The sequence below is a fragment of the Budorcas taxicolor genome, chromosome 8 (genome assembly GCF_023091745.1).
Source record: "Budorcas taxicolor isolate Tak-1 chromosome 8, Takin1.1, whole genome shotgun sequence".
Classification (NCBI taxonomy): domain Eukaryota; kingdom Metazoa; phylum Chordata; class Mammalia; order Artiodactyla; family Bovidae; genus Budorcas; species Budorcas taxicolor.
This window is the reverse complement of record NC_068917.1, coordinates 89,920,462-89,932,135: the sequence shown is the minus strand read 5'-3', so window position 1 is coordinate 89,932,135 and position 11,674 is coordinate 89,920,462. Positions and strand designations below refer to the sequence as shown.

The following is an 11,674-nucleotide window of genomic DNA, read 5'->3' as shown; positions in this document are numbered from 1 at the left end:
CTAAGTGAAAGTCGCTCAGTCGTGTCCAACTCTTTGCAACCCCTTGGACTATACAGTCCATAGAATTCTCCAGGCCAGAATACTGGAGTGGGTAATTTTTCTCTTTTTCAGGGGTTCTAACCAACTCAGGGATTGAACCCAGGTCTCCTGCATTGCAGGCAGGTTCTTTACCAGCTGAGCCACAGGGGAAGCCCAAGAATGGAGTGGGTAGCCTATCCCTTCTCCAGGGGATCTTCCTGACCCAGGAATTAAACCGGGTCTCTTGCATTGCAGGCAGATTCTTTACCAACTGAGCTATGAGGGAAGCCCTTAAGGAATTAAAGTTGACTTAATAGAGCTAATAAACCCCTTGAAAAAAATCTGATAGCTTGTGTCATGTTCTGTGCACAGGTTGGAAAAGAATTTTCAGACATGAGCAGGATTAGGGGAGAATAAAGTTGATTAGAGCAGGAGACACTGTTGGAACAGTGGGCCGGCTGAAGGAAGGGACACTGAAGGGAGAAAAGTGAGGGTGGCAAAAATGTAGCAGGTTGACTTCCTGGCAGACCAGGGAGAGCTGATGCCTTTTACAGCTGCTGCTGCTGCTGCTAAGTCACTTCAGTCATGTCCAACTCTGCGCGACCCCGTAGACTGCAGCCTACCAGGCTCCTCCATCCCTGGGATTTTCCAGGCAAGAGTTACTGGAGTGGATTGCCATTGCCTTTCTCCATCCTTTCACAGGCTGGAGGCCAATTTTTATAGCCTCAAGACAGAGAAAATTCCTATGGGAAGGGTGGCATTACGTAACTGATTAGAAAGCTATAGGATGGGTAACAGGGTGGGTATTTTACTTAACATGAGGTCAGGGAGCTGGCCAGTTTAGATCAGGAGGCGTATGGCAGCAGTTGCTATGGGGCTTGGTTAATTCCAGAGATAAAAGTCCTGTGATCTTTGTATAAGACTCCACACCTGTGACATTGGCATAGAGCTCTATATAGGTTGCTTACACCTTTCCTGACAAACTAACCAGGTGAAAAAGTCACTTCCTGGCAAGTATAGGAACCTCAGAAAATGTTGGGAACTTCAAAATCAAAGGAATTAATCCAAATCTTTAGATCTTACAGGGGAAATCTGAAGACAAGTCCTTGGCTAGCTTCCTAGCCTTGAGAAGCATTTAAAAGTTCAATCTGAGAGTCCTTATGAAAAAAACCAGCAAAGCAGATGTTGAAAGATTCTATATGGTCAATCACTATTCTTGCTGCACTCATGTAAATAGCCAGGCCAAGTGTAATGAAGCTAGTTCTTTCAAATAATCTAATGTGTCTATGTTTGGTAAAAATGAGGGTGATGTTTAGAAAGAAAAATTATGTTTCAGTAATACTCTTTCGTGGGTATTAGATTTTATTACAGGAAAAAGGAGCACAAGAGAACAGTCATGTCGCAGCTCTTCTAAGAGTTGGGTGAGTTTCTGGGGTGGGCTGCCAAATGAGGAAAGAACTCCATAGCAAGCTATATAGTAAAGTGGAAGCAAATTTAGACAAATAAACACATTCCATAGACAGAATGTGGATGTGGGCCATCTCAAGTGAGAGTGGCCCTGGGGTATGGGGGTGGTTAGTTTTTATGGGCTGGATAATGATATATGCTAACAAATGGGAGGAATAACCTAGCAATTTGGAAGAAGAGGTGAGGATTTCCAGGAACTGGGCCACCACTTACTTTTTTACCTTTTTGATCAAACCCCAGGTCTCCTGCATTGCAGGTAGACTCCTTACCGTCTGAGCCACTAGGGAATCCCATAATGAAATTTTGGTTTTCTGTTATGTTCATGTCTATGCAATTATTAGGCCAGCCAGAAGAACCTAGAAGTGTAGAGGAAATTTTTTCTTTGCCAAGAGGAAGTTTCAAGACTCCTCCACACAATTCCAGTGTGCAGCAAAATTGGAGTATAAGTAGCCTTGCTACTCAGTGACCAGAAACATCCATATCACCTGAGAGCCTGTTAGAAATGCAGATTCTTAGGCCCCCACCCTAGCCTGCTGACTCAGACTCTGCAGAAGCACAATGTCTCAAGTGCTTTATTTGCACATGAAAGCTTGATAAGCACTCAATGGGATGCCCTTTAATGGGGCCTAATGGAGCCTGCCAGTTGTAATTATTTCTGTAAATGGAAAAATCCCTGAATAATGTAGTATTAATGACCTTGAGAGGGGAAGGGGAGGGCAGTACTCAGAGAGTCAGACTGGAGAATGCTGTTACAGAGGCTTAAAGAAACTGATAGGTTCTCATTGATTGTTGTATCTGTATGGATTAATTTTCACAATGCTTACAGACCTTCCAAACAGAGTCATACATCGTCCAGGGATTTCATTTTGCTTGAAAGCTCGGTGTGTGACAAGACAGGTCCAAGTGCTTTGTGCTTATCATTAATATAATTCTCAGGGCCACTCAGGCTGCGGATGTTAATGATTCCCAGTTTGCAGAAGCACAGGGTGGTTAAGCGTCTGCCCCCAGTCATCTAGCTATTCATTGGCTAAATGATGGTTCTGTTGTGTTGAGAGCTATTGTCTTTCAAAATCAAAAGTAAGGTTTATTTTATAGTCAGTATTGCAAAGAAGGGGTAAGGACCAAGGATGTCAGACAGAAATTGTGCCCAGGAACAGCACTGGGCTTTTTACATCAACTCCACCTAATAGCCTGGCCTTTGTGAGGAGGCAAGAGTTTGGGGGAATCAAAATTAAAAAGGAGCTTTTCTTCACCTCACTATGCCTGTTCGAAGCCAAGGAGGGCCCTGCCTCAACTTCTTTCCTCTCACCTCACTCAGCCCGGAGCATCACATCAGCCCAGTGACAGGAACCAGTGGGGAAACTTCCTCAGCACACCGCGGGGCAAGCTGCTGTTGCCAAGCCCAGACCTACAGGGCCTGACAGTCTCCCATGTGGTCATCAGGTGCAAGAAAGCAACTGTAGAAGAACTAGGTCAAGATCATAACAGACGCGCAATGTTGTGAAGAGTAAGAAATACCACCTTCCAGCTGTGTGTCAGAACCAAAGCTTTATTTTAATATGCTTATTGTTTTCAGAACATCACTGGCAACTAGAAACTCATATGCAAGAGTGATTTTTATAACTGTAGATAAAATAGATAATGGAATTATAACAGTAAATACACCTTAAATATAAATATACACATTGCCATCCCACATGTATAAAAGTCATGCTCTGTAAATGCTCTGTCCACACACTATCTTTGTGGGACACTGAATTTCAGGATGGATCTTCAGGGGTTTACATGTGTCCCATTAGTTATATATTTCCAGAGATCTTATGTAGGAGCAACACATTACAAATTTTGAAAAAAAATTAAGTATCACAGAGCATTTTTTGAATATTTGATACTTCTGTTCTATAAAGAGTATTTCTTAAATATTACAAATGATGAAACAAATATACTAGCTTACAGATATATACAATGTACTAATTTATACTTCAAAAATGCAGGAAGAGAAATTATATATATATTTATATATATATATAATTTTAGATCTAATGAACAATTCAATATTGCTCTTGAGTTGGTCTTGCTGTATTGCATGCATGCCTAGGGCACGCCCATGGCTTGTCACCAGATGGAAGAGGGAATGGCAGGGACAGAATGGGACCCATGGAGCCCCAAGCTTACTCCCAGAGAGCCATCTTCTAAGCAATACATTGAGTTTTGTAACTTACTGAGGCGAGGTCAAAATCTTGTGTGTCCATACACAATGTAGGATGTGTCCTCAAGAATCACAACTACTTATTCGAGGATGGGGCCACATAAATGCTAAAAACATCTGATTCCGTGGAACTAACTCCTCGAGCCCTGAGTGTCAGTTGGAGAGCTTTGAAAAGATTATTTTGAGATAATCATCTATACCCTCAGTGCAGTTCATAAAAAATGATCTCAGAACAAAGACCCATGATTGAGGCATCAACAGCCTTCCAGTAAACTCACAGGCAAATTACAAAGGAACAAAATGTGTCCTGAATGACATCAGATTTTCAATAATTACAAGCTTCTCACATTGATAAAATTGTAAACACTTAAAAATGTAGACATTGCCTTGAGAGGGCTAAATGAATTTCTAACTTGGATCAGGAGTAATGTGGCAGTCATGAGGAGCCTGCAAATTGGGAGCCTTGTGGACAGGACAGCTCATGGCAGACATCACATTTGACCATTAGCTTAACCCACCTAAGATCTCTACAGTTCATTTTGGCCATGAAGTCCCATTTCTTCTTCCACTTAACCCAAATCTAAATTACAAATGGATGGCATCTCTCTGAGAATGGAAATAGAACAAAATATACATACATATATAGGGATAAGTTGAAAAGCAAATGTTCTAGAAAATTCAGCAATGAGATCTCACTGTGAAGGCTGTGCAACAGTCACTTGGAACAGAAGGAGCCCAGCAGAGGGTGTGACTGTTAGGACTTGGAGAGGGACTTGGTTCTGGGCCAGGAGTTCTGGGTTTCCCTGATCCCCACTGGTGACCAAGCCAGCCATCTCTACCCTCCCTACCCAAGTTCTATTCTAGGAGGCCAAAGTGGTGGGCAGACCATGGAGCCAATGGCTTGCAAAGTGCCTCCCACACACTAAGTACATCACAAAGATGCATTATTAGCAGAGCAGAGGGGATGAAAGGAAGGCAAGAAAATTAAACCAAAAGGGGGAATTTAGGATCTGTTGAGAGCATAGAGCTGCCCAGAAGTGGCCACAGCAGGAGGGGCAGGAAAAACACAGAAAGTGCAGGAGAGAGTGGTATCCATAAAGGTCCTGAACTTGACCACTCTGTACCAGCTAGCACTGCTCCCCAACAGCCTGGAAGCATCCCTGTACGAGCCTGAAGGTAGCACTCACTCTGCCTGCCAAGCAGGCGACAGGAAGGTGTCCTGCAAGGGAACATTCCAGAGGAAGCCAGAGTGGGATGCAGACTGGAACCAAGAGGAAAACTTACAGGCTCTGTCAGTGGGAATTTTGAGGAAGCAGCTCCAAAGCAGCATTGATGCCAGCAGAAGAATTAGCTGAGGAGTCTGTGCCCTGCCTGTGACAGAGGCCTGCCTGACCTGTCTCCAGCCAGCATGCAGCAACCAGCAGTGGTTTGAGGATGCACATGAGATTCTTTCCAGAGTGAACCCAGCATAGGCCAGCTTTTAGAAGACATTTCTAAAGGAACATGCACCATAATTGATTACTTGAACTGATTTTCCAGGAATATACTTGTTAGAGATAATCATCAAAAACATAGCGAACAACTTCTGTCTCAAAGCATTTCATTAAGGTGCAAAGTATGGCACAGACGTGTCGATGTCTATTAGAACATGGATGTGCTTCTGGTCTTCAGAGGGCCTTTATTGGCTGTTACTCAGCTGAAGATAGAGCGAGTTATTGAAAAAAAGATCATGTTGGAGGACAAAAAATGTCTAAAAAGTAGCTACTTTGATTGCTTTTATTTAAAATCTAAGGGCTGGAAGAGTTATACCCCTCATGGGTCAAAGGAAGGAAACTTCACGTTTCTAAAACTCTCAAAATATAACGCACAAAAATATTATTGTGATGTTTCAGTATTGTCACAATATCCTCACACAAACGTTTCAAATGGAAATTGAAGAATTTCTGACAAAGTGGCACACTCTTAGTGAATTCACCATTGTATGTGAAAAGAAATACTCTAAAAGGTTAAAATGATACCTGCTAATAACTAGGCTAGTGAGGACATCCCCTTAGAGGGGCAAGGCTCACAGGTCAGCTGTATTACATTTAATTCAGTTAAAGAACCGTAGAAGGGAACAACTTCGGCCTGGTCTTCTCACCTCCTCCTGCCCCTCCCATCCCCCAGGGATGTCACTGGCTTCGGAGCAGAGGAGACGCCTGCGCTCTTACATGTATCCAGAGGGTACCTTCTACTATCAGCACAGCACACTCTCCTGCAGGCATGAGCCTTCCTGCCTCCTGAGGGCCAAGGATGCCTCCAGAAACGGCTGACGTCCCTTGGGTTCCCTGCGATGCCGAGCGTGTTGGTTTTCATTTTAAGCATCTGTCAGATTCCCTGATTCTGGAGAGGGGGTGCTTATTGGTGGTGGTGTGAAATGCCCTCTGAGGACAGTTGGGCACGTCTCAGTCAAAATGCAATATTTAACACGTGGGCGTCTGACATGCTACCCTGACGACTGCGGGTGTCACGTGGGAGGGTGAGGGGCGGAGGGGGGGGGGTACACAAAACCGTTGCTCCCACGGGAGGGCGGTTCACATGACCACGCACTTTCCCTTGAGCTTCTCTTTCCTTTTCTGCTGCTTGCTCTTTTTCCCGTCGATCTGGAGGCTCACGGTCCTGCGCTTCTCCAGGTTGAGCAGCTCCTGGAAGAGCTCCTTCACGTTGAGGTTGAGCTTGGCCGAGGTCTCCATGAAGGCGCACTTCCACTTGCGGGCCAGCACCTCAGCCTCACTGCTCTCCACTTCGCGGTTCGGGCTCTCGTCACACTTGTTCCCCACCAGCATGATGGGGATGCTCTCCACGTCCCCTTTGATCTCGCAGATTTGCTCATAGATGGGCTTGAGCTCCTCCAGAGACTGCCGGCTGGTGATGGAGTAGACCAGGATGAAAGCGTGCCCTTTGGAGATGGATAGCCGCTGCATGGCCGGGAACTGGTGACTGCCCGTGGTGTCCGTGATCTGCAGGGTGCAGATGCTCTTGTCACAGCTGATGACCTGCCGGTACGTGTCTTCCACAGTGGGGATGTAGCTCTCCCGAAACGTGCCTTTCACAAACCGCAAGACGAGAGAGCTCTTGCCAACACCACCTGCACCGAACACAGCCACCCGGTAATCATTGCTTTGCTCCGGCATGTTGCTTGTGGGCTCCAACGATTAACTAGGAAGCACCTACCAAAGGAAGCAGATGTTTGAGAGAATTAGCGAAAGAAATCCTAGGAAAAGACTGCTTTACCCTCTCTTGATAGCTTAAAGAAAAAAAAATTAAGTGGTATTATTTGCTTTCACTTTTCCTCCATAACAATTCAAATTTCATTTTAAAATTCTCTAATTCTAAATCCAATTATAGATAACCCTCAGTTTTCAACAGGGCTGTTGATCTACTGAGTGGCTAACTGGAATCGGTCTGTTCCTCCTTATTGGACCATGGTTCTGAGCAGCTTTGCTCTCACATCACCCAGCACCCAGGGAAAAGATGCAAAGTCAGTCCAAGGGAGGAAGAATCCAGAATAGGTAATGGGGAGTTGGAAACTAGTCAGTCCTCAGCACACGCACACACACACACACACACACACACACACACACACACACACACAATCACAGCAGATCATTACTGTTTAACCTAAAGTGCTATGAACACTCAATATACTGGTCATAATACATAATTTTTATAAGTACAGAGAGGGAGTTAAAGGGGAGCAGAATGCAATTAATGTTTACACAATGTTTATATTAACTCATGAAATCCTCACCACCCTGCAGAACTGGCGTCATTATCCCCTGCAAAATGAAAAACCTGAAAACAAAAAAGGAATAGGATCATGGCATCTGGTCCCATCACTTCATGGGAAATAGATGGGGAAACAGTGGAAACAGTGTCAGACTTTATTTTTCGGGGCTCCAAAATCACTGCAGATGGTGACTGCAGCCATGAAATTAAAAGACGCTTACTCCTTGGAAGGAAAGCTATGACCAACCTAGATAGCATATTCAAAAGCAGAGACGTTACTTTGCCGACTAAGGTCCGTCTAGTCAAGGCTATGGTTTTTCCTGTGGTCATGTATGGATGTGAGAGTTGGACTGTGAAGAAGGCAGAGCACCAAAGAATTGATGCTTTTGAACTGTGCTGTTGGAAAAGACCCTTGAGAGTCCCTTGGACTGCAAGGAGATCCAACCAGTCCATTCTAAAGGAGATCAGTCTTGGGTGTTCATTGGAAGGACTGATGCTAAAGCTGAAACTCCAGTACTTTGGCCACCTCATGGGAAGAGTTGACTCATTGGAAAAGACTCTGATGCTGGGAGGGATTGGGGGCAGGAGAAGGGGACGTCAGAGAATGAGACGGCTGGATGGCACCACGGACTCGATGGACATGAGTTTGAATGAACTCCGGGAGTTGGTGATGGACAGGGAGGCCTGGTGTGCTGCAATTCATGGGGTCACAAAGAGTTGAACACGACTGAGCAACTGAATTGCACTGAACTGAATGTCCCTGACTTCACACAGCCAGTGAGGTGAGCTGTTGCTCAATTGCTCAGTCGTGTCCAACTCTTTGTGACCCCATAGACTGCAGCATGCCAGGCTTCCCTGTCCTTCACCTCCTAGAGCTTGCTCAAACTCATGTCCATTGAGTCAGTGATGTCATCCAACCATCTCATCCTCTATTACCCCCTTCTCTTCCTGCCCTCAATCTTTCCCAGCATCAGGGTCTTTTCTAAGTGAAGTAAGACGGGGATGCAAACTGACCCACAGGCTGCTGGAGTCACAGAGGGCCTGAGTGTGAACTCTCATTAAGCACCAAGTATTGACAATTAACTAAGAAGCTTGCAGGGGTCCTTTCATTCATCACAATTAAAATGATTATGGAGGCTTTATTTTTAAGAATGATAAGAAGTGTTACTAAGATAATAGTATAAACCACTATTAATGGTTATTAAAATGGAGTAGAACGGGGTTTCCCTTCAATACAAATACCACCTCTTTCTGACATATAGATTATTAAATACCTTTAACACTGCCCCTTTCTTGGTAAGAAAGGATACAAAAACATCCAAAACATAGAGAATCAAGCAATATCCAACATTTTTAAAGCGAAGTAGACAAGTAATATGGTAATGTGAAATATGGAACCCATTTTCTCTAGGCAACATTTGCTGACTTTCACTTTTCACTTTCACTTTTACTTTTTTTGGGGTAACTGAGGGACAATAATAAAAGGCATTCCTCAAAATCATTTTCAGAGACCAGTAACAATTAGATATAATTAGCCATGAAGAAAATGGGTGTGTGTAGCGAATGTCTACTGGCAGACCGATCAGGTCAAAGCCCAGGACAGTGATATATCATCTCATGATTTCTGAGTTCACTATGTACATTGGCCTGCAAATATGCTCAATTAAATACTCAGCTGTTCTTGTATGCACTTTGGAACCTCTAACCTATCGAGAAACTTGAAGAAGAATTTATATACATATATACGCACACACACAACTGAATTGTTTTGCTGTACACCTGAAACTAACAAAGCATTGTAAATTAACTGTACTTTGAGTTTTTAAACAGTTACAACTTTTTAAGAAAAGAACAAAGTGAACCCAGAGAAAGAAAAAAGAAAGAAAGATTAGAGTAGAAATTAATAAAGAATAGAAAACTATAAAAAACAATGAATAGAACCAAAATGTGGTTTTTTGAAAATATCAACAATAATAATTTTTGCATTAGATTGAAGAAAAAAAGACTCAAATTATTGAAATCACAAATGAAAGAAAAAACACTACAAGAAATAAAGGTTATAAGGGCATGACCAACTCCAAGCTAACATGTTAGATATCTATGATGAAACAGATGCAAACTACTCAAGCTGACTCAAGAAGAAATACAAAATCTGAATAGAACTGTAAAGAGATAATAATCAAAATATTATTTACAAAGAAAATGCCCAGGTCCAGATAGCTTCACTGGTGAATTCCAGGGGAGATTCCCTGGAGGAGGAAATGGCACCCCACTTCAGTATTCCTGCTGGGAGAATCTTATGGACAAAGAAGCCTGGTGGGCTACAGTCCATAGGGTTGCAAAGAGTCCGACATGACATGACTGAGCATCTGAGTACATACACATATATACATAAACATATATATGTGTATGTATGTGTGTAATATATATGTATATATAACATAACACTATATCAATGAAAGACAAAATCCACCATACCTCAGTAGATACAAAAAATGGACAACATTCAGCACTCAATTATGTTAAAATAAAAACAGTTTAAAGTAAAAGTGTAGTCACTGAATCGTGTCTGACTCTGTGACCCCATGGACTATAGTCTCTGTCCATGGAATTCTCTAGGCAAGAATACTGGAGTGGATTGCAATTTCCTTCTCCAGGGGATCTTCCTGACCAGGGGTGGAATCTGGGTCTCGCCCATTGCAAGCAGATTCTTTACCTTAAGCTAGCAATAAAAGTGAACTTCCTCAACCAGATAATGGGCGTATAATGAACAATACCAAACTAACACAACACTTCATGGCAAAAGGCTGAATGACTTCTCACTAAGGTCCAGGAAAAGAGTATTCGCTTTTCTAGTTTCTACTCAACATGTTACTAGAGGTTTTAACCATGAAAATTACACGAGAAAATGAAATAAAAGGCATTCAGACTGGGAAGGAATGAAGCCAAACTATCTCTATTGCAGGTGGCATGACTTTGTATTAATAGATAGGAAATCTAAGAGAGTCCACTTAAAACTATTATAACTAATAAATTAGATCAGCAAGTTTTCAGAATACAACACACATTTAAAAAAAAGCTATTTCTACATACTTGAAATGAACAATCTAAAATTAAGAAACCAATTTCATTTACAATATCATCAACAAGTATAAGCTACTTGGGAATACCTTTAATAAAGAAGTAAAAGTACACCTTTGAAAATTATAAAATACTGTTGAAAGAAACTGAAGACCTACATTATTGGAAAGATACACACATTTATGTATCAGAGGACTTAATGTTGTTAAAACAGCAATAGTCCCTTGAATCATCTACAGATTCAGTGCAATTCTTTAGAAAATCCCAACTGACTACATAAATTGACAGCTGATCCCAATATCCACAGGAAAATTCAAGAGACCCAGAATACTGAACCAATGGTAACTGAAGAAAAAAAAGAAGTTGGAGGACACACACTGTTTGATTTCAAACTTATTACAAAGCTACAATAATCAAGACAGTGTGATACTGCACAGGATAGCAAATAGATGAATGAAAAACTTCAGAGTCAAGAAATAAATTCTGACTTTTACAGTCAAATTATTTTTGACAAGGATATCAAGATAATTCAAGAAAGAATACCTTTTCAACAAATGGTGCTGGTACAACTGATATTCATATGCAAAAGAAAGAAGCCTCCCTTATATCATATATAAAAATTAACTCCAAATGGATTGAAGATCTAAATGTAACCCCCAAAACTAAAAAAAATCCTAAAAGAAAATACAGGCATAAGTTTATGATCTTTGATTTGGCATTGATTTCGTAGTGGTGATCTGCAAAACATGAACAAAAATTTTAAAAATAGGTAAATTTTATTTCATCAAAATCAAAAAGTCTGTGTATTAAAGAACACTATTAAGAAAGTGTAAGGCAACCCAGAGAAAGGAAGAAAATTTCTACAAATCATATTTCTGACAAGTGATTAATTCCAGAATATATAATAAATTCCTGGCATTCAATAACAACAAACCCACAAAAATATTAAAATGGACAAAGCATTTGAACCAACATTTCTCTAAAGAAGCTATACTAGTGGACAATGAACACAAGAAAAGACAATTACTATTACTAGTCACTGTTGTTGTTTTTCAGTTGAAAGTCATGTCTGACTCTTTGTGACCCCATGGACTGCAGCATGCTAGGATTCCTTGTCCTTCACTATCTCCC

The 11,674-nt window shown here is 41.8% G+C and overlaps 1 protein-coding gene across 1 annotated transcript; it reads right to left on the bottom strand.

Annotated features, from left to right (window-relative positions):
• Positions 1-6,267: 6,267 nt before the first annotated feature.
• DIRAS2 (DIRAS family GTPase 2) lies at positions 6,268-6,867 on the bottom strand. Its single transcript, XM_052645332.1, has one exon. The coding sequence runs from the start codon at positions 6,865-6,867 to the stop codon at positions 6,268-6,270; it is 600 nt and encodes a 199-aa protein (XP_052501292.1).
• Positions 6,868-11,674: the final 4,807 nt, after the last annotated feature.

Excerpts from the sequence above, each read along its gene's own strand:
- DIRAS2 (XM_052645332.1), bottom strand. The coding sequence starts at position 6,867 with ATGCCGGAGCAAAGCAATGATTACCGGGTGGCTGTGTTCGGTGCAGGT.